Below are 26,814 nucleotides of genomic sequence, written 5' to 3' on the forward strand. Positions count from 1 at the left end.
TTTTTTTTTTGTACAAAAACTGGCTCTCAAAGGAATCCAAACAGAACTGCATAGTCCTAAGGCAATATTCTTTGTTGGCAGTTTCAATGCAAAATTAACCAGCAAAGATGAAAGATTCCAAGACCACAGGAATTCTTCTTCTCATACTCACATACCCTGCTAAGACGACCAAACAAGTCTCAGATATTACACTGGTCTATTGATAATGCATCAACGTCCTTCCCCTCAAATTCCTGTGCCCTGTAAAAATGTAACTGAGTCAAAGATTTTGATTTGATCCCATCCATCCAGGCCATACGTGGGAGGAAACACAGGATCTGGCATCTGTAGAAGACCAGTTGGGTAGAGAGCGCCATGTTCACGGTCCCTGCAAATAGTTTTACGCTGTCCTTTCCGCTGGAGAGTTCCCTCATGCTTTCTTCTGTGTTAAGAAAGTCTTTTGGATCATTTTGCCCACAGCAGGCTTAGCTGCAAGAATCCAATGCAATGCATATTATCATTCAAATGCAGAACAGAATTCACCTGAGTCTTTCCTAAATAGCACCTTCAAAACAGGCACCAAATGAATATATATGATGAAAACCTGTGACACTGAAGACACATAAGGTATTAACTGAAATTTAAAAGTACATAGAACAAATACTTCTTTTTATACATACACACATAAAATAGAAAACTGAAAATATAATTCATAGTACTAGGTCATCACAGGTAGTGAAATAAAAAGTGCTACAGAAATGCATTAGATAGTCCTCTGAATACACAAAAAAAGCGCACTTTTTTAGTCTGCAGTTGCATTGCATTTAACTTATTTTGTTCATTTGGGGAAGAAATACTGCCTTCCTATTTTCCTGAAGTGGTTAAATACGGAAATTAATTTACTTTTGAACCAGAAGAACTTCCAATGTGTTAACTTATTTTATGGACTGAAATGCAACAGCGTGGAAAAGCTGAATAGGAAAAGTAAAGATGTTGTGACTGGAACAAACTCAGAAATATTCTCCATCACGAGTTATATTTCTGTGCTGTTATTTTATGGGAAGGCATATATACGTAGCAATAAATAACAAGCAGTAAACCCACATTGCACCCTAGGGATTACACACAGGAAAGCAGATCAGGCAAAGCTAACGAGACCTGAAGAAGCTTTCTCCAGCTTGCGGGATCAAGCCTCCAATAACACTGACAGTCAATACAAAAGCTTCAAATGTCTCCAGAACATTGTTATTTCAAAATAACATACTTCATGTAGTAGTCTTCAGAACTGAAATGCCTTTCTTTTCTCCAGGACAAGAATGTAACTTTTTTCAGTGTACAGCATGTTTCTCATGAGTTAGAGATTCCAAAAGACAGTGGATTGGTATCGCTATGATCTTAATTTTCCACAAAAGGAAGAAATATCTCACATTTGACCTTTTTTATGCAGTAAAAAGTCTAGAGCCAAGTTGGAGTAGCGTGACCAAACTTGGACAGCAATAGTTTTCAAGAGGCTCAAAACTGAACCGGTGAAATAGTCCATTTTATTTTAGCTTAGCTGCCCTGATTAAATGGGTTAAAGTCATCAGACCATGACACTGAAAGCTTGTGTTCCAGCTGGTTCCAGCTGTCCGAAACATCAACAAAGCTTTTAGCATCCATTGCTGATGCTTTTAACCTTCAGAACGACCACATATCAAATACAGCACAATTAAACAGAAGTTTCAGGCAAATCATCGATTTCTTCAAACGTATTCAGGGTGGTTTTGCTATTAGTTCTTGAATTATCTTGAACTTTGCTTGGATCTGCAAAAAAATGCATTATAAACAAAACAGGATATGGTAGAAACCATATATGCAAGATCAAAGTTTTGCACATCTATTTTTTTTGTTAAAAACCATGCATTTATTTAAACAGCAAGTTGTCAGTTTACTACCATATCTTACACAGAGAATTTTCTGTCTGCCCCTTTTCATTACTACTGAGCTCATTCTACTAAGCAATATAAATGCTAATTGACTCAAGAACTAACTTCAGAAGGAGTCTCCCAGATCCTCACATGCTCCTATCATCAACTCTGACGCCCGCTGCCAGGACATCTGACACTCAGAGTTAGGTCACTTCTCTATTACACTTCCAGCACTGTCAGCAGATGGGTATCTCAAATTTCCTGGTCAACATTCACAAGGGGCAATTTTTCATCCAGTAGATATCACAAAACATAAACATGAATGTTCTAGGGTAAAAACCAGCAGACTATAGTATTGTCAAGTAGAATCTGTCCAATTTCTTGCCAAATTTTGCAACCCTATATGTAGCTATTTTAGGACTAAATGTACTTTTATGACAACTTTTTCAAAATATTTTCCATCTATTAAAAAGTTCTCTCTCTGCAATTCAAATGTTGTATGAGAATGTAAAACTTAGATCAAACATAACTGCTTAGAGAAAAATAAAGAAAAGCTAAAACCACCACATTTTGGCACCAAGGTGTAACTAATGAGAGTTTGTAACCAACCTTCTCCCCAAATCTTTAAAAATAATTGAACTTCCCTGCCATATTAGCCATGAGCTTTCCTAGCAGTAGAGTGTGGTTGAATATCCAGAATATGAGAGTTTAATTTTTCAAAGGTATAAAACTCTATCAAAGTATTTCTAAGAAAAAAAAACATTTCACAAATACAGTGTTGTAAAATTCTTCAGTACCTGTTGGCCCTGGATCTTCATTAATAAATGAAACATGGGTTTTCCACTCGGTCCATCTCACTTCATTAATCCTGTTTATATTGTATATAAGTTGTGTTATTAGCATGCAGTATCTCCCAGCTACATAGCTGCCTTTCCCCTTTTATTTATTCCATCTTGGGACTGTCATCCTTCACCATCACACCTGCTTTGCTAGTACTAAAAGGCTGCACGACTTTCGCAGTGTCATGTACGATATAAAGATGAGGATAATACTAAAACTACTTTAAAATTTCACACATTATGAGTACAGTCTTGAAACTTGCTGTAAATATTTACGTGTTTTTCATAAAACAGTATAGTAATACATTCTTTAATATGGTAGTCATCAATTAGCAAGCCATTTAAATAGAATTACTTTTACACTAACATTCAAAGGAGATTCTGACAGTGACATTTGCTGCAAGCAGACATGATACTTGTACATTAAAAACATACAAAGTTGAAAATCTGTTTCCTTACCAAAAAATAGTCTACATAAAAAAATCTGTACATTTTTCCTTTTTTTAAACGATTGAACACAACTGAAAAAAAAAACAAATTGGATTTTTGTACACCTAATATAGTTTGTAGAGATGTAGAAATATTTTAAAGAGGAGAAATAACCTTGTTGAAACATACAGAGCAGAATTGATAGCAGAGCACTCTAGCTTTGCTTTACCTTAAACACACCCTGGTGTCATTTTCAGCCACTTTACACCGTTCTCCCAGTTGGAATTTTTTCCTCAAACATTTTGGTAAGAATTTTTCAAATTCCAAAATAGTTCTGGCTCTCTATTAACAATAAATAGCAACATGCACATGGTTAACTGTATTCAAAATTGTCTGATTTCAACAGCATACACAGTTTGCAGGCTCCATGTTTCATTATAACACGTTATGCCTCCATCCACCATCCATAACCTCCATCCACCATCCATAACCACCACCGATTCCAACGACAGCAAATTATACGGCATGACACTTATTCTTGGGCATGTGCAAATAGAGTCCACAGCTTTCTCTAGTCAGCCCCACCACAGAAGGCACACTCAGAGAAAAATCAAGAAATCTCACTCTAAACTCAGAGTTTAGGGGTTAATGCTAACAAACCCTCAGGCAACACCCTGCCACAGGGATATGTATAACCTGTAGTGGGATGCTGCCCACCACAGAAAGCAACTCCAATCCTAATTTATGCCTGTGTTCTCGGTGACAGTGTGGGACCCAGAGCTGTCTAACCTTGGTAAAAGAACAGGCTTGGATAAGGTATGAGAAATTGGAACGAACTCATGCATTGCTCAAACTCGAGGGGTGGAATAGCAGAGCATGCTGTGTCACAGATCTCTGGACAGACAATGAAACACACCTTCCTCCTGACATACCAAGGGGAACAAAAGTCACAAAGGTATGCGACAGCACATGAGGCTGAAAATCTGAGCTGTAAGATTACCTTTAGGACAGCTGTTAATTCTGAATACATGAATTACAACATTACTATTGTAAAATTATGTATTTCCATTATTTGTACATATATCAAATGGGGATTATAACTGTTAATACCTAACCTGTTCTGGCAGTGTGATAAGTGACCATAGTACAGCTCAAAAGATTTTAGCCAATGCATCTATACTTCACTAAGCAAACTAACTCACAAACAAACCTGGAGTTTCCAGATGTGCTCACTCTCTTTAGAAATATCTTCCACTGTTTCTCCCATTAATGCAATCAGCATGTTCAAGAGAAGAACAAAAGTCAGCACAACGTAAGTTATGAGGAGCAGAAGAAATAGTACAGGATACTTTGAATTTTGCTGGATCTCCAGATCACCCAGTCCTAGGGTGAGCTTAAAAAGATCCATCAGAACAGGTCCCAGACTGCTGTTGGAATGGCATTCACTGCCATCTTTGCAAGTTTCAATCAATGCAGCAAGAGCTGAGAAGAAAGCATGAGAAAATTTTAATCACAATAATGCTTTATGGATACATGGTATTTTATCCTAAAGAATTCAAAATTCCCTGCATAATAAAGAGCTAGAGCTGCCCAGCCACACGCACAGCAGCAGCTAGATGACAGATTACCAGGAAGCAGAAAGAGCCCATGTCCAAATGAAATTGCAGGCAATTGAGCAGAGCCAAATTACTTATCTGTTCAGATAGTCTCTAGACAGTTCAAATCTCTAAACTTGGCTTTTTATTATCCAGAAGAAACCCCAACATGAGCTCTCATCATGACAATAGGGTTCTTATTCATAATAATGCTAAAATTTTTACTCACACAGAGCATCAGTGCTTTTCTCCAGTAATATTTACCTACGCCAAATCCCAGCAAAAACACGATATAGACAACTAAAAATTTTATCACATCTTGCAGGATGACCTAAAAATTAAATTAAATATTTATCAGAAATTAAAATCGAGAACTAGTTTTATACTTATGAATTCTGCAGGGATACAGGTGTGGTACACACTAAGTACCAGATTGCTTTCGTTATGCAAACTGGTTGTAGTCTCAGTGAGAAACCCAGAGAAGATTTAGGTCTGACTTTTTATCATCTCATGACAGACAGCCTGGCGTGTTGTCCAAGGGTGACTAACTCTGTACAATATAGGCATTACAGCATATGATGCAATTAAACAGCAGAACCACATTAGCTGAAGAAACACAAGTAACTTACATATTTAATATAATAAAATGTTAATTTCAAGATATAAACTAGTTTCTGCCATTGAAGTTATATAGTGTATTCTGCTGAAATAACACATATAAACTGAAAATAAGGAAATTCAATACGAACTATAAAATACATCTAAATTGCTGAATATGCTTGATTGGGACTGTAATGTAACAAGTAAGCATCATAACAAGGCAGATAAAAAAAAACAAAACAAACTTGCCTTTTGAATCATAACACTGTAAATGCCCATGGACTGGAAACCTCTGGTGAAATAAAGCATATTAGCCCATCCTAGGGCCATTGCCAAAACAAGACACACGAGGTGTTCTTTGTAGGAAAACAAGTACAAAAAGACAGAGAAGATCACAAGCAAAGCTTGTATAAAACTGTTAAAAAACAAACACATGTATGTAAAAGGGAAATTACTAGCACAAAACCAACAACATAATGGAAAAATATGAAAACAAGACTTCTTTGCTTCTTATGCTTCAATTCTAATTTCATATTGCATTCTCCCCAATGAACACTACTGTTACAGTTCAACAATAAAATAGATGAGTACAGGTAGTATATTAACATATTAGGATTATGTTTATTTGAGATTACTTTAAGTGAACTGTTCTCCCCAAAATAGCTGGTCAGGGCAGGTTTTGCTGACAAAAACATTAAGAATTCTTAATAGTAGCTTTGAAGCCATTTAACTCAAGCTTTAGCTTAATGAACTGTTGGAATCGTTGCAGATTTCCCATGAAAAAGGAAGACACTAGTAGAAGGTGTGATGTGCTGTGATAGGATGTAGACCAGATTCTCAGCGGCACAAGACTGATATCAGTGTAGTTGTAGGTTGTAGGAAGGCAGAGTTAAGCCACCTCTCTTTTTTGATCCTACAATCATATGCTAGAAATGAGAGGGAATCTTCTGTGCTTTACTCAGGCCAGCCGATGGGGTACTCCCATCAGCCAGCTGAACCACCTTTTTGTATTTTTCCTTCCTGGAGTTGAAAGGAGTGTGAAACTGTATCCGGTTTATTAACCAGGTTTCTGAAACACATTTCTCTGTGTGCAGCTCTAAAGCGATACAGCATCAGGAGAAGCTAAAGGCAGTACTGTACTTTGGAATTACAGACCCATGCAACCATTAGTGTGTGTTACAGAAAAGCTGCATGTAAAATTACACCCATCCCTCTAAAAACTGACCATCTAGAGAAAAAGAGAGCATCTGCTAAGGAGTACATTCTCTGCGACCATGAGACAGAGAAGCATTTTATATATAGTATAAAATATATGTGTGACAGACTTACAATGCGAAGTGGAACCACGCATCAGAGAGAATTGACTGCAGGTCTGAGGGCCTAAGCAGAAAGATGGCTACACTCTATGTAAACAGATACACAAAATACAGAAATGATAGTGAGAAAAAGCAGGCCTCAAAATCCATTTTTCAAAATAATTTAATCGGTCTTCTAAAAAAAAAAAATCAGTCTAGTGATTACAATGAAAAATCTTTTTATAGGGCTGTAACTTCAAAGTTCAAATTTCTGTCATCTCTGGCATAATTTAACAGTTAGTTACTGGTTTTAATGACTTACAGTATATGGTAAAAATTATACCCTGGTTTTTTCCCGTTACAAGTTCTAATTCAACAGTGTCCTTAAAGCCAGCAATTTGACAACATCAATGTTGTACAAGTATAAAAACTCTGTCTTGAGAATTTGAAAGGAAAAATATTTACTTCACAGAGCAATACAGTTACATTCAAATATATATTCCTGGTCATTCTGAGTAAGTGATGTATTGGGCCAAAGACTCTTAGACGTTACACACAAAGATATTCCAAACATATTTCCAATATCATCATCAGCTTATTCATAAATCTAGAAAAGTTCTTTACCTATTTTGTTATGTATTTGTTATCAATAAGTCTTACCTCTTTTATGGCTATAAATATTGCTCCTAACATAACCATCACCTGTCCCGATAACTGCAGCCATCCCACACCACGTGTCAGAGCTAGTGGATAAGGTGGAGCCTGTAAGACAGGTCCAAATGAAAGACTGAGTTCCATTCCTGAAGGGTAAAAGGCAAAGTAACAGGAAGTCTCATGTATGTAGCTCTCTGGGTACACAATTTCTTCCCTTTCACTGAGAGTTTTCTTCATGGTGGATTTACAGAATCGGCCCCTTAACATGTGTATTTGAAATGCCAGAAGTTTCTTTCTTAAAAGAAAACCAAAAACCCTCCCCACACTTTTAGAAATATAACTACCTGTCTTTGTATTCTGTATTTGTATTTTGGGTCACTTTCGCAAAAAGCAAATCTCTTCTGTTACTTCTGCTCTTCTTTCCAGATACAAAGAGCTGATGTGGGAGAACCTGGTCTCACTACAGCCAGATATTCTGATACCTGGTTTTGGTTTAGCATTTTAAATACAATTCAGGAAGTACTATTGCATTTTAAATCAGTAACATTTGCTGCGATTAAGTTGCTATACTCACTTCATTTTCATTAGGCCTGTGATAGGAAACTAATGTTAATGTTATATTGTACAGGAAATAAAACCAGAATGACATAAAGAACATGTGTCGTGCAAACTTCTTCCATTTCATTCGCAGGAGTGAATTCAGAGGCTCCAAAGTCAGCATTTCATGACGATTCTGTACAAAAAAACCCAACAATTAAGATTTGAACTTACCACTTGTAAGGAGACTGAGATTATTTCAGGCATGTATTTTCTGTGTTTCATTCAGTATCTGTCCTTGCTGATCTAGAAACACATCTGTGCTCAGACCCTAACACATCACATATGGCAGACCCTAACCTAACAAGATACAATGGGACAACTCCAACTCATGCTGGGATAACCTGCCATACTCCGGTACGCTAAAACTGTAATGTGAACTTCTGGTCCTGCTTCCTCCAGAAGTTTTATGGCAGTATTTGAATTTAGCAAACGTAAAAGGCTGGCTTTGAAAAGCTAACATTCTGTGACAAGGTCCTTCCAAAAGGCCTAAAATACGTTGTTACGTTTATAACGTTAGGCAGAGTATTCTCGTAAAGTATTTCTATTTGCTTGCCATGTTCTCATGCACTATCTTAGGCAGCTGCTTAGGCCACTCCACGGAGACAAGACACTAGCTTTGGTCTGACCAGCTGAGCCATATTTATGTTCCTGTACAAGCAAAATTAACACTTCCAATGTAGAAAAAACAGTCCCAAAATGCCTAGCCAGTGTTTCAAGAGCTGAATGCATATTCACTGACAGTTGACAATCTCAGAGGTATAAAATTCATCTTGCTCCTGATACAAAACTGAGAACCAAGAATTACTGTTCACTCTTTGACAAGTAATTCAGTCAAATGTATAGCTAACACATCTGAAGTGAGTATACTGCTAGAAAATATAGAGAAAGTTTAGAAATAGGTAACTTACACCAATATTTGTATTATAGACAATAATTTCCAATACTGAATTGTCTGCGGTGGTATCTAGTTCTGTCAGATCATAAAGGGAAGATTGAACAGGACCATAAGCCCAGTCCGTGAATTTTCTTGACAGGCTCCTGTTAGGCTTATCTCTTATCTCTCTGCTCAGGATGTATTTCAGAATCTAAAACATTAACAGAATCATTTGTAAGCAGATGCGTTCTTCATGGGAAAGGAGAAAGCACACATACATACTTGCTCAAACCCCTTCCTTTTAACTATCACATTTTCTACAGTAGTGCAGTTCAATGTATTTGTAATTCTGTTACTCAGTAAGCAGTGTCAGAGATGACAGACCTCTAGGAAATAAACACAGTATTTTTAAAGCCTCCGGATTTTCTGTCAGAGACCTTCTAAAGGATGAAAGCACAATTTTCCATGCGTTCACATTCATATCTTCCTTTAACTTAATCAATTACTTTCTAAATTATACCATTGTCAATTCTTACCACGATACAGCTGACTTATGAGAGCCAAATTCTACAGCAGCATAACGGAGCAGTTGTAGTGAGTTTTCTGAAATTATTCAGAGACTGTATATGGTATAAGTGTAGTATAGTAATAAATGCAGTATTTCTGACTTTCTGTATAACAGAAGGGTTTGCAAGGCTGTTTTTAAACAGCACGTGTATTTTGTCCAGAGAGGGGTTGTCAGAGGGAAACCTTGAAGGGTAGAAGCAACATTACAATAGAAATATATACTTGTATTTTGAACAAAATTAACTCATCAAATACTACTGATACATAGTACAGCATAACCAGAGTGGAAAACTACTTGTCAGAGCACTAATGCCTGAGTACATAGTTGGCCTTGACTCTCCATACTTCATTTCTCTTAGATGCTACTGAAATAATACCTACCTCTAATTTCCCAGTTTTTGCAGCTAATTGTAAGGGTGTCAAACCCTCCTTATTCTTCATTGTTTCTAAATTTCTGTCTTTACTTTTCAACAAAATCATATCATACATTCTGATTACAAAGTCATTCTGGGTTTTAAAGTCTTCTGCCACAGTAACTAATGCATGGAGGATATTGTTTCCTCTGGAATCCTGAGAAGTAATATTAGTCCTGGTATTGTCCATCAACAGTTGAGTTATATCTGGTTGATTGGTACATGCAGCTAATGCCAGCGCAGTTTCACCTATAAAATTACAAAATGTAACATGTTTATGTTTTGTCATAAGCGTTCAAATCATATTATAAAAGAGTGACTGTGATAGGCATCTTAATACATGAAAGCACATTTACATATTGATTGCACTGAATTTAGCTCTTGTTCTATAAAATCTTAATTTGCATGAATACATTATTTAGGGAAAATCTTCAAAATCAAATTTGTCACATTCTATTTGCCATTCAATATTTACATTTTTTTGGTAAATATTTTACAATTGTTTCTGAGTGTTTATAATACATTGCACTCTGGGAAGTTACTTTTACCAAAGGTACTACTTCATTTTTATATCTTGTGATGGGAGTTTCCTAATCTAGGTCTAGCAACAGTAATGATTCACACTTGCCTGTCTTCTATACTGTCTTAACTCTTGGGTATTCCTTCCTAACTTTTCCAGAGAGATCACATTTCCACTTACCAAAATAAAAGCCTTCATGCTTATGTTTGGGATTAAAGAAAATACCCTGGGCGTGAGCATTGACATCGGCTCCTTTTTCTATAAGGCTCTGAGTTATTTCATATTGTCTTCTTTCAATGGCAATATTTAGAGCTGTCTGGCCTGAAACAACAGACACAGGTATTTAGCGCTGAATGTCTTAAGCACATTACAAAACGTTAATGACATTTCACAATGGACAGCACCAGTGATAATGAATACAAGTTGTTTTAGGAATTTAAACCATCATTAGAATGTTTGAAGAAACCATTACTTTTATGGATGGTATATTTAACCATATCTCTCAAATTGCTATCAGATGGCAATACCTTTATATGCCTCTTCTGTGTATGCTGCATTGATAAATCTCTCCAAAATACCATTTTCTTCTGCAAAGGATAGTAGCGTGTTCACGATCTCATTTGTGTTTTGGTTGATGTTGAGCAGGGCTTTCATCAGACAAGTTTTGCCAGTATCTACAGCTGTGAATTTTTTCATCAGATAATCTACAAGAGTAAATTTTGAGATTAGTTCATCACTATTTATTAAAGTGGATGCAAAATAATTCTAATATTTTGTTTATTAGGGATGGAACCCGAGGAATATACATTAACACAAATTATTCACCAAACAATTACTCCATCCTATTCACTTTCTATTTGAGCTATGTATACTTGGTGAGACGATGCATTCAGAGATGTGGTACTAATTAATATGGTAGCTAGTGCACTTGGTTATTCTTTCAGACATCCCACTGCCACGGTAACTCCAGACAGACCCAGAACTCTTTCCTAACTTCTCTGCCTGTCCTACCATGCTGCACACGTCACAAACCCTGTCTATACTGCGATTTGACTGCCGTTTGGTTACAGATACCAGCTTTGAGTCTCAGACTGCAGACAGCTAGCGTAGGTATGGCTATGGCAATACACTGCAGATAGACCCTCCGTGTATTGTAAGTAGGAGGCAAATACTCCCCAGTGTTGCCTCGGAGGCAGCGAGGAGGCGGCTGATTGAATACCTTAAGCTTTCTTTTAGAAATAGGAAATGTGACATACATTACAGTGCAAACAAGTGACTGCAGATTCACAGGCGAGTAGCTGCTGCACAGAGATATTTCCCAGTTTTAGACTACACATGTGCTGCCAGAAGAGCCAACAACCTTCCTTCAGGTAACTCCACAGCTTACCTGGCACAGGCATGTTTGTACACGCGTTTGATCGTTCCTTCAGCTCTGCGAGCAGGCATTGCAGTTCTTCTATATTCCCCTCAGATACTGCCCGAAATATGTATCTTTTCAACTTCTTCCGGGCACTAGTCTGCTCAGGTCCCTGTGATATGTTAGCACTGAATTATAAGAAATAGTAATGAAATTAATGATTCAATTCACTGTGTTTCATTTTATTTTCTACACAAGAGGAAAAAAAATACAATTGCTTGCCCCAAACTACATATACTTGCCCCAAACTACATATACTTGCCCCACTTCCTTGTATATCTTGGCATAGATCTCTCAGAATGTTTCTGAAAATTGCTTATTTGCAGATCGGTGGCTATTGAGAAGGTTTTTATACTAAAAAAAGTACATTTTTCAAGTATTTTGGTCTGAATTATTTTTCCAGTTTAGCTGTTCTTCTAAAAGAAGGGCTAAGAAATACTTCTCCGCTTCTTTAATGTGTCCACAACTTGCTGACTTCAGTGCCTGAAGTTACCTGACGCAGCACTACAGCTGCACCCATCCCACTCACAGCAGAAGACAATTTTTAACCTCACATCTTATGCAACTTTCCTGATGATACATTATTGTGGAATGACTGAATATTCCCCCCTGCAATGAGAAATACTCCTAGCTCATGCCTAGTTGTGCCTGGTGTTCAGGTCCTGTGTTGTCATCTAGGAAACACACATTATATATGAAGAATCCGCACACTAAATAAGAGATTTGAGAAAAGCAGAGGTTAGAGTTGTTTATTTCAAAATTTAATTAATGAAGAATCAGAAATGCATGTACACATATGACCTTATTGCTAAACATGGCAGGCAAAACAGGTAATATCTACCCTATTATAGCCTTAATCCATTGAAAATGTACTAAGAAATACTTCATGTCTCCACTCACCAACAGCTCTCTACATTAGGGCTATATTCAGTCGCGTCATCCTGAAGAGACTGTGGGGAATCCATATCTTCCCCATTTCCTGATGCACTATACAAAACAGAAAAGCATAAGTGCTAGGTCAGGAAGATACTGGAATGCATTTTGGCAAATTGCATGAAGAATTAGTCAATACTAGGAAGCAGTATCTACAGTAAAGCTGAAAAGTATAATTTGACATTGTGTTTTTTAATTCTATCATTTTATCTCCCCCACGAATTTTAAAGTAAGTGGTAAAAATGAAGAGACCCATAGGATTTTATAATATTTTTTAAATCATTAGGAAAGCAACCTGTTTTGTGTTTTACTGTGTTATTTCATTACAGATCCTGAAACTGTGGGAAGTTTTTTCATTTTTTAAATGATCACTCTTTTTTATGCATCATCCTGAGTGCCTGAAGCTTACATTCTTCCTTTTCACATGCTTAATTTGTCATCTGCCACAAAACAAGTGCTAAATCAGTAACAGTGCATGGGTTGCAAGCACACAATGAAAGTGATGTACCTAAAGATTTACTACACAGTACACTGTAGGCAACTCAAGAGCCTTTTGCAGCTGACTTGAATGGAAACTTCAGCTAAAACAAATTGAGGACTGGGCCCCAAATACATATTTAGGTAATAAATCTAAAGGATTTCAATGGCATTGGTATTTTTTAATTGCTGTACATAATTTCCAGACTTTCCTAAAGGCAGATTTGACTTAAAAATTAATTTATTATCATTTTTCTTACTTGTATTTTGGTTTTCTACAAGGTTCATATTTGATGAACTACCTCAGGTCAATAATGCAGGGAGCCTGAACTATTAGTTATTGACAAAACAGATGTATGGACGATAATGCAAGGATTCAGCATTGCTCTGCAGATATTCCCTTCCCTTTGAACTAAAGCTGGTAGCTCAGAGTCCATTCTTATTCAGTCCATCACTTCTCTGCAGAAAATCGTGAGGAATCTGGTGACAAAGCACATGTGTCTTGTGCAGGTCAGTCCCTGAATGAGAGGAAGAAATTTGGATTCCTCTCCTCTAAAACCAAAATAAGACTGTCAGCTAATTCCAAAAAGCTGACCAGACATCCATCAGACACAAAAACATTTCACCATTCTGGACTTAGGCTGGATTTGATGCATATTTCTCTTATTCATAATTACTGGCTATTATTACCCCACACATTTTTAAAAATTAAGTGCATACTTCCTAGTCATAATTTTTCTCTATTCATTTGGCATAAATGGCTGCCTTTCAATATTTCAGACTCAGCATCTTCATGTTGTTTGATTGTTAATGAGCAATAGAGGGAGGGTGTCAGCACACAGCTGCGAATAGGGTTTGCTACATTCGCTTCACGCAGTAGAAAATACACAAATGGGTGCGTGGAGTTTGTCCTAATGTGTCATAAATAAGAGGTTAAGATAAAAAAAAAAAGACTGTATGGATTTTAAATTTGAGGCTTGATTTATTCAGTGTAATGACAGCAGCAGATAAACTCAAGTCATCTAGCAACAACAGACCTACAAGGGAGCTCTGTCTTTGAAGTGACCAAAAGCTAAGAAAAGCCATGTGAAATTTTAGCTCTGAAGCCTAAGGAGAAATAAGGAGTAGCTGCTGAAAAGAATAAAAAAAAAAATCTATATTTGCAGTATGAGAATTGCATATGCATCTGTGACTTACCATGGACGAATATTTGAATCCATTGGTTTTGAAAACACGGGGGGAGACGTATTATTTGGAGTTGCATTGCTTTCAAAACCATCAATCTCCAGAAAAAAGTGTGAACTGTTGAACACAGCGCATTTTAAACATATTAGTAAAAAAAGCAAGCTCAACCCTAACATACTCAAAGCACTACACGTACCTGCCTAGGACAAGGTGCACAATTTATATTTTCTGGCATTATACCCAACAGGACACTGGAACAGAGGCTTATCTACTTTTCCCTGGAGGGATCCCAACCTCCAACCCTGTGCCCACCACTTCCATCCTGGCAGATGGGCAAAAGATTCTGCGATATTTTTAGGACACATGGCATCAGATCCTGACATGCCTAAGCAGCCAGCCCAGCAGCCTAAACACAGCCTGGCACCCAGCTTCTGTGCAAACAGGTAAATGCAGCACCAGCCACTTACTGAACAGCCATACATGTACGCATACACACACGCATGCATATGCTTTTCAGCCTACTGCATTCTAGTCCCTGTTTCTCCAGCCAGGAGCCGTCAGGATGGACCATTTCAAACTCATCATCAGTGATAATCGTTAAGTCAGAAAGTTTGAAAGGTCGCATGTTAAATGACATCAGGCATTTCCACCATCCAGGACTGAATGTATAATCTTGCCAGTCAGTGCATGACATTTAACTATTTCTTTTCCCTATCAATAATAAATAATTATTGATAGGGAAAAGAAATGAGATTTGAAACAACACAGAAAAAGAATAAATAATTATTTATAGGAAAAAGAAATGAGATTTGAAACAACACAGAAAAATAATAAATAATTATTTATAGGGAAAAGAAATGAGATTCGAAACAACACAGAAAAGGGAACATGAGAAGAATAGGAAGATTTCACCCTTCAAAAGCCTGCAGAGTTGAGAGGCAAAATCAATGGCTTGGTATTACTAGATCTCATTAAAACATTGCTATATTTCACCAAAGACAGAGGGGTTTCAGCAGGGAATATAGCAACTCCCACATGGCCTGTTGTTCAGAAACGATTTACATTTCTAAAATGTTCCAGCAGTCACCTGGAAAATGTTTCCAATTCACCTAGTGTTTATGGTTTAGTCCATAGGGTATTATTCCTTCCTTTTAACTGCATTTCCCCCAAAGAATCCTGTTGAATTAAAGTACACATCCTGATGCTAAAACGCAGCATATTAGGACACTACTGAACAACCTCTTGATATATACTAAAAATAGGATGATCTAATGGCCCTTGTTCACCTTACTTTCCAATGGCTTGGTGATCCAAGTGTTAATTCACCGTGTGCAGTTGTTTAAACTTGTATGACCTTTTAACATTTGAGATGTGCCTGTGAACGTATTCTAAGCAGGCAGCAAGTAAAATGCCACTTCTGGTTAGCATGACTATGTCCCTGAAATTACCTAGGCAGGGGGTCTGGACTTGGCAGAGAGACTGAGGAGGAGTAGAAGAAACAGGGGGTCACTCTGCTTTTTTGCATTCCCTGACCATGAAGTGCAGGCAAACATCTGTTGGGGGCCCCAGTGAACCTCCATAAAGGCAGAGCAGAAGTGCCAAGCTCTAGGCTTTGCAGGACCATCTCACCTGCCCTTGGCTCAGCACCAGGATGGGACAGTGCGCCACAGGCTGATGTCTCTGAGAACAGCTCCTGCTCTCCCAACAGTGTGCTCATGCTGAAAATTTTGGCATCCAATAGATGTGCAGCAGCTATGAAGTGGACCCTGTTTTGGAGGCTGACATACCTAACCTATCTTGGCACGTGGGTTATCTGGGGGATGCCATGGGGGAGAATAAAGCCAAAACCCACTGTGCAAAGCAGGTGGACAGTTGCCAACAAATACCCAAGTGCTTACGTTGGCCATGGTGCACTCTCAGGGACACTGCCCACAAACATCATCAGGCTCTGACAACATTGGCAGCACTCCTCCCAGTCTGCCTGTTGGTTTTCCTGTCCTTAATTATATACTGTTAGTCCACCCAAATACCAGGACCTTCAAGAATGGGAAGTCACTGTCTTTTGAGATAGTATGTATCGCCAATGCATTTTGTCAAGTGAGAAATGCCACCCCTGGAAGTGCCCTACTGCTTAGTGGCACAGTAGAAGGAAGCATTTTGAAGCAACAGAGGTACAGCAGCACAGAAACATATAATTAGTAGAACATGTTAAACCTCTGCATTAAAATTCACGTGATCTTCATTCCTTATATTACAGGAATGTTGTTGGCCACACCCTGAGCTCTTGGTTGAGAGGTGGGAAAAACCCCAAGGTTACTGGTACTGATGCCACAAAACTGAATGTGAGATATGAGCTTAAGCAACTGAGGGGTAGTGTTTGCCAGTATTTGTTAGAACTACGCAGTCTTCCATGGAATTGCCCGTTTTTGAAGTACTGGGTGTATTGTGAGCTGTTCAGACACCTCATCTCCCCCTTATAAAACCAAAGAGCTTATCTTTTTGAATTTAATGACTGAAAGACAAATTGGCAGTGGGTTTCAAATAACTAATGACACCATTCTGTGGAAAGCGATTCCTCTGATTATTAAGAATTATAAATGTCAGAACAGCCGCAATTGCCTAGGCCTTCAGAGTTTCAAAAATTGCTATAATAGCTAGTAATTAGCCACAGAGTGAGAAGTTTATGAATGAAAATTCATCCTCACTCTACAGTAACTAAGGTGACTTCAGGAGCTTAGTATCAAGGATGAATTACTGCTTATATTTCCCCATTCATATTAAATACAGACCTTTAATCCTTTTATTCATTCTCTAGCATAAATTATGAATGAAAGTGAATATTTTACAAAATAAAATAATGAAGTCTTGTTAATCAGAATAATGAAAAATAGAGCGCATTCAGGTTTCCATTTGTGATAGGATTTTTCAAATGTGCTGCTCTCCCAGCCCTCATTTTTTTAATTCACTTCTGCCTCTCCATAATCTGTCACATTCTCATGTGAGGTTAAGTTTCAAATGCTCCCTTTTTTCAGGCCAGCGTCTCTTACATAAACACTGGTGTACCCTGACACGTGATCTCTTTAAAAACAGCATAAGCATATGGTTTTCTGAAGGCACCTTGTGTTCACCAGGTCTCTCTCATTCATATATGCAGCATGAATAAAGATGTTAGTGACATTTCAGTGCAAATTATCTACTAAAGGAGATAAACCAGGGAGTTTTAGTGGTTTAGACTGAGCTAGAGTCCTACCTTTTCTTTGTGGGAGTGCTTTCAGTCGGCTTTTTCTCTTGCTGGTTTGAAGGGGGAATACCAGACGGATTTGTTTTCTTGCCCATTAGTGGAATAATTTCGTTGTTATCTTTAATCATGTTTCTGCAGTAGATAGATTCACAGTTACTTAATTCTTGTTCATTTGAAGAATGTATAGTGACCAAATTGCCTGTTTACAGTCTCTTCACATGTAAGCACACAAATCTTGATACTTTTTCAGAGTTTTTCATTTTTTAGTTATTAAGCACATACATACCATTTTACGCTGGAGGTTTATATTCATGACTGATTAAATTACATTCTAAGAAAAGTGCCATTAAAAGTGATACCATAAATACGGAGAACCATAAATTCAAGCACGCGCCTAAATTAAACTGAAGGGAGTCTGTCAATCACAATGACAGTGTATGTTGTTTAGAGAAACGAAAAGAGCACAATAACTTTTATAAGTAGCCCTAAAGATTCTGCATATTTACAGATAATCCAAGTAGTCTGCTCTTATCCAATATATCTTCAGGAAAGTGGTAAATTCTAGGAAGATCTGTTCAACAGATACAAAGTGTGAAGGAACGTTCTAGAAATGAAAGGTACTGAACACCGAAAAAGCCCTGAAACTTCACTGCATTGGAATAGCAGAAGCAACGGACAGACTCTGAGTAAGACGCCCAGGCTGAGCTCAGCTAAACAAAAATCACATGGATTACATCAAGGACTTTTGTGTCCTGGTGACATTTCCCAACTTTTCTTCAGGGAAAAAGAAAAAATTATGGCTACTGGATGGGAATGATCACCACCACATGACACAAAAGAACCTTAATGCATGTTATCTGCTTATAAACACCCACAACATGAATTCTGTAAGTAATAATGAATAACTATCTTCCTATTTCTCAATATAATACTCAAGGGCATCATTTTAAATCACCAAGGATAATTTGAAAGTGAGAAGGTGAATCTAGGACACTTTCAAATGCACTGAATGTAAAATAGTAAGTTTTATGAGCTTGTGGACCCACTACCAAGGAAATCAGGGGAGTGCCCCTCGTACCCAAGGACAAATGATAAAAATCACTTGCCTGCAAGTCTGAACAAAATGAACTACGTATTTTTCCTCTCCTACCTCCACTTTCCTTAATGTGACAAACGTACACACAAACTTTCTACTCTTGTCACAGTGTTGTCAATGTGCCATAGCACTAGAATTTCTTCATTATGGGAATATCATGATACAGAAAGCAGATTGTGAAGCATGTTTGAAAGGACGTGACACCTGGTATGAGAGAGAAGACTGGCACATCAAATACTTTCACATTTGAATGAAAATCTAGTAACGCATAAACAGCAAATGTTTAAGTATGGGAAATTTTCAATCCCAAGTATAGAGAACTAAGAATTTACAGGGCCTAAACACACTCAGTGCAGCTGTAATTTCTTGTCACTAAACGGAATAGAAATCTGAAATACTGGAAAGTACTCCTTACCTTGAAAAGGTTGGCTTAAAAAACAGGCATGAAAATAAATTTTTATTGTGTTTTCTACCATTGGTAGACCTGTTCACACTAGTGCAACTCAGAAATATGATGTATTTGGATGCATTTCCCAAGAATTCATATCACAACTTTTACAGAAATAATTTATAAAAGGCAAATACAATTTACGTAGTACACTTGCACACAAAGTATGCTGTCGCTTTCACTGCAGTAAATGCACAAAACAACTGAACTTGGATATTTAATATTCAAGGTAGGGAAAAGGGTTTTGTCTGTGTCTTGGAAAATGTAATTCATGCAGTCTTCAGACACATGTTGTATCAGTGAATACGCCGATAAACATTTAATCTTAACACACCTAAAACAAATGACTGTTGTCTTGCTTGGTTCATAAATAATTCTGCTGTTTACTTCTTACCAAGTACTTTAAGAATACACAGCAGTTTATGAGCAAAGACATTTCCTATCCAGAGGAAGAGGCAAATGTGATACTTGACATAAATCAAATATAAGGGGACTACAATAAGATGGAGATGGGCATTAAATAGCTTCATAATAGAGGTTACTTTAAAGGAAGAGAATGGTCAGAAACAGACTAAGAAGTCAAAAAGTGTTTCAGCAAAAGGAGTCGCCAAGTTGAGAGCGGCACAGCTGGTAGGCGTGTGAAGTTGGAGGGGTCAGAGAGAGTGGTAGGAAGAGCTGGTGAAATAAAGACCAAGGTTAAAATCTTTAAAGCACACAATGGATGCAGGGAAGAGCCTCTTGTTTGTGAGCAATGCTGGAGCTGCTCGGATATGGCAACATGTTTCTGCGTGGGAGCAAGTCAAAGCCTGATCGGCAGCCAGTTTTCACCACAGAGATTTTTAGCAATGACTTGAGAGCAGGCTACATCATTTAGGAGATGTGAAAATAGTCAAAGATAGCGTTGAAGTTGTATTGGATGATGAAGGACTACTGAACCATCAGTGATTTAAGGAAATGATTGGAAGGAAAAACAGGAAAGATTCACTTCTGTATACATGGACTACAGCTTTCAAAAGCTCATAGGAGATTTGACTGTGTGGTCTCAGCTACAAAGACTATTTTAAATGAAATCTCAGAGTCTGCAGAAGCAAATAACTGCAGGCACAAAAGTAGAAGTACCTTGCTACAGTGCTGAGGTAGCGTCTGTTTCTCATTTTTAATCACAATTAATTGAATGCTTAGATGAAAACTAAGCTAGGGCTTTCATCATCATCTTCCAGTGCACTATCATTTTCTGCAATCTATGACATACAGAGAAAAATAGTGCAACAGTCTGAAGAATGTCAAATCATAAGTAGTGCAGCTTATGTAACCTGATATGGAGTGTCTTTTGCTGTTAACTATTTTCTACTCCCATTATCTAGTTAATTGTTACTTACAGGCCACCAGAAAGTGGCTTATTTGATGTGTGCAGTGAGACAAAAATACTGCGTTGATTTATAGTATTTAAAATTACTTTGAAGGGGATTCTGAGGACATTGGGGACTCAGTATCTCACCTCCAGTGTGCTGGGGATAAGAAGAGGGCATTTATCTGTAATGGTGAATGGGACTCTGCCACTCCTACAGTAAGTTGTTCTTTAAACATTGTCACAGACTCTCCTTGTGCTTATCTGAGAACAAGAAAAATCATACGCATCTATAGCTCATAACACTATAAACAAAATGGCTATAGAGAGAATCCTACAAATCAAAAGAAACACTTCGCTGTGATATCATGGGTCAAAAGTCTGCTCTTCTCCCTTAGGAGCAGAGGAGTGGAAGTCACTACCAATAGCTATTTCATTCACAGGATCCTTCGAACATCCACAATACAGACTATGACGCTTTCCAGCACCTACAACCTAATTCTTACTAGCTCATTAAAAAAAAAAAAAAAAATCCCTCCCTGAGGGGAAAGATGATAAAACTTCATTTTGACTTTTGTGCATTATTTACAGTATATGAATCCCACCAGCAGAAAGTTACGGTTTCATCTTTCTATAAGATTTTTAAACTTTTGAGGGGCATTAGTAAACATCAGGCGCTATCAAAAAGGCATTTTCTACTTGGTGAGAAATTTGTTCTTTCCTATAAAGGTTTTTCCTAATGTAAAATTTAAGACTCTGTGAAAAGCAATGTTTTTCCCTGACGAAAATACTTGAAGATTATTTACCTGCCTATCTCTGAATTAAATAAAAAGAAGAAATTTTACTGAGTTGAAATAAAAACTGTTCTACCAGGCTAGGTATTTTACTTTCCACGGTCACTACAGTAACTGAAACTTTCAGTGGAAGGTGAATGGATTATTTAAGGTTAGCTTGTATGATAGTATATTTTGGATCCCCTTGGCACAGAAACTAGGAAGTGTAACAGTGCATCAGGCTGACAAATACAAACAAAATTAGTCTATTTTTCTTCGCTTCTGAATGCCCAAGGAGTCAGCGTGGTGTGGCTCAGGAGAGCCAGATTTATACATTAGAAACAGAAACAAGCACAACAGAAAAGCATTCTCCAGTTGAAAGATAGGTTTAGTCTTTGTCTCTTGAAGATTTCACTCTCTACAAAAGCATCACACCTACACTGAACACCCACAGAAGCTCCCAGAGAACTTACCCTGCTTACGAAACTTGCATTTTGGTGTAGACAAGGCGCCTCAGAATTGTATGAACGCAGTTCAACGTAGGGGCCCGCCGACGCTGCGACAACATCCAAAGAAGCTAATCTGCCAAGTGAGTAAAACTATATTCAAGGTCAAAACTATCCTAAAAACACAAACCCACCCTTCTTCAGTCATCCAGTTTGCTCAACCGTTGAAAAGCACAGGTAAGTACAGTGCCGGAGTACTGCAGCCTTACAGGGTTTGCTACATCTGAAATTAGGGAGCAGAGAGAAACTCGCTAGACAACAAACTCTTTACTTCATAGCTGCCAAAGTGGGATGACACACACACACGCAATAATTATACACTGAAATATTACTAAAGCTGAGTCGCACACGGATGACTTAATGGCAGCAGCAGAATATCTAAAATGATCACTGCTCTGCAGTTTACATATACTGTTTTCAAAAGAAAATGGTTATGCACATACATTTGGGTTGTAAATGACATCCCTTATGTCATGCCTAGTTTATTATATATTATGGAACTACTCAGAAAGCACAAACCAAAAATGAGAAAATGATGATGGTACATGCTCCAGAAAGCAAAAACTCTTGCTATTACTGTGAAAAACTAGAAACGGCCTTAGAAAAATCTTATGCTTTCACAGTGATAACGTCAGTGAAAACACGGTGGGCGTGTTTAGCTATTTCCCTGTCTATAATAGTTTTTGATGAATGCGTACCCTTAGGGTCTGTGAGAACACAAACAGGCGTGTTTCGCACAAACAGTACTGGTGTTACTTTTTGCTTTGCCAGCTACAGGGAATGGCATTTTTCAGCTTTGTTAGTTTCGAGCTGTTGAGCAACGCAGACTTCTGTTTTGGGACATGCCAGAAGAGTGACCGTAAGTTCTTCTGCTCTTTCTGTAGTCTTTCCATTATCACCAGAAAAAAGCATGTTTAAAACTTGTATGTCTTTGCAGTGTAAGAGATGTACTTACAGCTGCTGGTCTTTCCTTTACTTAACAGATGGGAACTGTGCAGGCCAGCAAAACAGGAATCTCTCTCCAGCTGTAGACAAAGGAAGAAAGAGTCATGTTTGGGGGATTTTTTGGTAGGAGGTAGATCCAAAATTTGAAACTAAAACCATAAAATATCTTAGGATACTAAGACCTAGAACCAGACATTTTAATCTGAAGAATATGGCTTTAAAATGTATCTACAAACTGCAGGTAAACACCTCCTGTTCATCAAGTAGATAGCTTTAAAAAGAGGACTGCTGGGTGTTACATTTGCCTCAAATCTACTGTGTGAAATACCAGCAGCACTACGCTGTTTCTGGTAATGAATCAGCTTCCCATGAGCAGTGTGGTGAAACAGGCCATGCCTAGGCCAGTTTGATCTGGCATTAGGCGAGACCTTTGGTTGGATGCTGAGCACACATCCAGCTTTGCCTGACACAACTTTATGATGATATATTCCAAACTGTGTACCAGGAAAGGTTATTCACATCTCGCCAAATGACTGTGCCTAAGCTAATATATGCTACGATCTAGAGTCAGATGCTTTGATGGTCTCTTACCTGCCAGTCTAATGACCTGGAATAAGGTCTGAATACTGCCATTTAATCTGGCCTTGGAGAACATCAGCTTAGTTCTCAACACAAACTGTGAGAGACTGTTTAATTGAAGCCACTCTGAGGATGGAAACGTGAAAATAAGCAAAGTTAGATTAAAACTGGGTGAAGGTGCATTTAAGGACTCTTGCTTTAACTCTCAGATCAACCACAGTTAAAGATTGCTTACGAAATTCTTTTGCTAAGGAGAGAAAATGAGTTTGGCAGCAAGCAGTACTTTGAACTCAGAAAATAGCTATATCTGTAAGCACCCAGATCTGTGTGGTTTAGCAGAATACAAGACCTAGCAGTGTGGTCTATTTATACTGTAGTGGCAGTTATCCAAACCCAAAAACTGGGACAAGCTACAGCAAGAGAGTCAGAGCCCTGTTTCAAACCTGCCTATGAAAAGGTGTAGAAGACTGTATGAGCTGTAACAGTTCACAAGCATAAAAATTACACTTCATTCTGCCTGTTCTGCGTTAACAGCCTCTTGTTCCATTATGAGGACAGCCTTGCCTCACTAAACCTAAGCATGGCCTTTTCTGTGCAATCGTCAGATTTAGGAAACATAAGCCCAGCCTGTTTCGAGCTAATCTTCCTGAAAACAGATAAGAATGTCACATGCTACACATAGGTGTTGTGAGACTGAACTGAGCTATTTTTAAGGGCAGACTTAAGAGTCAGGAAATGAGAGGCAGAACTACAGTAAGTCACATCTGTGCAAATATTTTCTTATAGTTTTAATCATTAACCTGCTTAACCTTTACGTTCCCAGACCTGCTCCACCCTGAGATTTCTGACAAGGCTAGCATTTTTCCAAAAGCCACGGAGGGTTTTGCAATAGGCTCTATCATGGCTTTGCAGACCATTTTATAGAGTTTTAGAACAGTTAACCAGCTGCTGCAGTTACTAACAGAGATGCCATAATGGTCAGAAACATTAATAACTAGGCATGCATCCTCTATGAAAAATTACTTGAAAACATTAGCTTTGGATAGTCTGCATAGTACAAATAAGCAGCATAAGCCCTATTTGGCATTCATTATTTTGTTTTTCTAGCAAGTGCTAGACTCACTAGCAACTAAAATGAACAAGATGAAGGAAACCCCAGATGGGAGGGATTGAGCATTTGGAGATCTGCCATCTGACATCAGTCAGAGCTGCATTTTCTGTTCTGCTGATACATAACATGATCTCAGTCAAACTTGCCTTAGAAGTTATTCAGATTTTATATTTAATTCTGTGATTTTCAGTACCCCAATAGGGAGTCACTATGGGAAAAAGCCATTGTCTTTAACATTAACAGGTAACAGCAAGGATAATTATAAATTACATATTATCAGCATTCAATTCCCCAAGCTCCTTAAAAATAATCCACACCTTAAGTATTAAAACACTGTGCATGCCAACTACCAGTAGCAGCCCAATTCCCCTGAGCATAGTGTTTGTTTGATTCATAAGAGCCTTTCATGATTTTTCACTAGGGAAAAAGTACATTTAAATTTTCTTTGTTTCTGTGGAAAAGGATTCACAGTTGTTGATTTGTTGTGGGAAGAATCCACAAGATACCCCACAGAGACTATGTTTTTAAAAGAATATGTATGCATTTAGTGCTAGCAGTAATAGTTTATGTTGAAAAACCACATGAAGGTGTACTTCTGTAAAGTATGATAAGACTGATAAGAGACTATCATTTTCCCATCGTTTTTCCAGCTAACTTTTAGCCAGATAGAGAGAAGGAAGGAAGTAGGAGAGAGCAGTAAATTCACAACAGTATGGTCACAGTGCTGCCCCAACCAGAGCTCAGAAAGGGTGCTTTACTGGCAATCTTGTGTTTTAAGAGAGTGTAAACACTGCAGCCATTCCAGAGGGGGTGTAGCAAGGCAAAGCTCTCCTGATCTTACTGGCTTCCTTGCTAATGTTGAACTTTTGATTTTAGGAGTCAGATTTTTTTTGGTACATATTCAGTCCCCAGCATTGAGGTTTTCGCATTACTGATTTCTCTTCAGTCAGTTCTGATAACCAGTCAGTTGTCTCCCTTGCAACAGATCTTTTTTATGTTCCCAGAAAACACTGCATCAGAACAGATATATGTCATCCCATTTTAAATTGGCAGATTAACTTGATCCTTAGCACTTGCCTTCACAGGGCATTATACACAAACTTTATAAGGGAAAAATAATGCAACAATTGCTTAATAGATCACTGTGAATGTCTCATTCTCCCCTACAAAAGAATGGAAGTCTGTAATTACATTGAATTCTATCTGAATTCAGAGATGCATGTTGCTTTATAAAGGTTGCTTTTCTGTTTTCACAATATTTCAATCACAGATGAAAAAAATCTGCCTTTAATATGCATGTCAGCATTTCCCCATTTTAGAGATATATTTAGTCAGTTCTGTAAATGAGTTGGGCTTTTTAAATAATTACACTTGACTTTTCACCAAATCATTTCCATGTTTTATAGATTATGTTGAAACAACACTTTCTCACTATTTATTTAGCTATTCTTACTCTGAGGGGTGAAAAATAAGGGACGTTGAAGATCAGCAAAAATCTGTACTGAGTTTGTTTTTACCAAACTAACACTTTTGGACACACACACCATGCTATACCCCAAATAATGAGGAACAAACATTTTCAGATTCGGAAACTGCAGCTTGCAGAATTACAATATCATACTCCTGCTTGCTCTTTAAGTATATAGCTTCATCAACATTATCTTATATAATGCTCTCCTCATTCCTTCACTCAAAGTTAAACTTGTTCTAGGATTATATCTGTGTGCTGCTACACAGATGTATGAAGAGCTTTTCACACTGCTCCAGACAACTGAATAGCACTTGCAAATATGTAAATATTATGCTTACAAACTGTGAGATAAGAGATTGTTTCATGCAGCTGAGCAACAGAGAAGTGGATGAACTTGTAAGTGTTTGACTATCACCTAATAGGAGACAGCCTTGTGGAAAATAATTCCAGGAAAATACTGGGATATCACTTACCAGCTGGGACAGTCCAGACTGCAGGGACAAGTCAGCCTCTTTAGCAATATTTCTATCCACATTTGCATAACATATGTGCCTTATTGCCAGAGATTCCAGACATAAAAGAACAGTCCCATTCAGAAAAGAACAGAGAATAGTTACTGGAGCCTCCATCACAAGTATATTCCCTGCAATTATGTCACTATGCAGCTTATTCTTTTGCTCGGGAAAAAAAAAAAAACAAAGGGAGACGTGCCTGGTGCACAGAAGGGACGGCATTATTGTTGGGACTGTCAAAATTACCCAATAGCCAGGCACCCTGATCATTTCCTATTCCTCCAAACTACATTTTCTGGACCCAATCCAAGCAGCTTTCTCCAGCTGCAGTGCTGATGCCCTGAGACTCCTGCCTATCACAATGACTAACACTGCTCATAACACTCCTCAGTCTGTCTCTGCCGTTATCTTCCTTTCTGCAGCTAAGCTTGGGAACATGAACATTTATAGTCTGCATTTGAGTAGGACCTGGCATAGCAGTGCCCTGCTGAATGATGGCT

At 37.9% G+C, this 26,814-nt stretch overlaps 1 protein-coding gene across 1 annotated transcript; it reads right to left on the minus strand.

Moving 5' to 3' along the window:
• Positions 1-1,687: 1,687 nt before the first annotated feature.
• On the minus strand, positions 1,688-17,662 carry TRPV3 (transient receptor potential cation channel subfamily V member 3). Its single transcript, XM_009950410.2, has 17 exons — positions 17,535-17,662; positions 14,297-14,401; positions 12,590-12,676; positions 11,660-11,817; positions 10,800-10,976; positions 10,453-10,593; positions 9,721-10,001; positions 8,807-8,983; positions 7,873-8,031; positions 7,305-7,406; positions 6,679-6,752; positions 5,599-5,764; positions 5,014-5,080; positions 4,365-4,636; positions 3,384-3,496; positions 2,684-2,754; positions 1,688-1,782 (listed from the first exon to the last, which is right to left on the minus strand). Exons 1-17 carry the CDS (start codon positions 17,651-17,653, stop codon positions 1,688-1,690), a joined length of 2,364 nt encoding a protein of 787 aa, XP_009948712.1. The 5' UTR covers positions 17,654-17,662.
• Between the last annotated feature and the right edge of the window lie 9,152 nt (positions 17,663-26,814).

The sequence above is a fragment of the Leptosomus discolor genome, chromosome 18 (genome assembly GCF_034619465.1).
Source record: "Leptosomus discolor isolate bLepDis1 chromosome 18, bLepDis1.hap2, whole genome shotgun sequence".
In the NCBI taxonomy this organism is placed as follows: domain Eukaryota; kingdom Metazoa; phylum Chordata; class Aves; order Leptosomiformes; family Leptosomidae; genus Leptosomus; species Leptosomus discolor.

Coding starts and splice junctions, on each gene's coding strand:
- TRPV3 (XM_009950410.2), bottom strand. CDS start 17,653: ATGATTAAAGATAACAACGAAATTATTCCACTAATGGGCAAGAAAACA. Junction 10,594..10,799: donor CACAGAAGAGGCATATAAAG/GTATTGCCATCT, acceptor CTGTTGTTTCAG/GCCAGACAGCTCTAAATATT. Junction 10,002..10,452: donor GCATGAAGGCTTTTATTTTG/GTAAGTGGAAAT, acceptor GTAATTTTATAG/GTGAAACTGCGCTGGCATTA.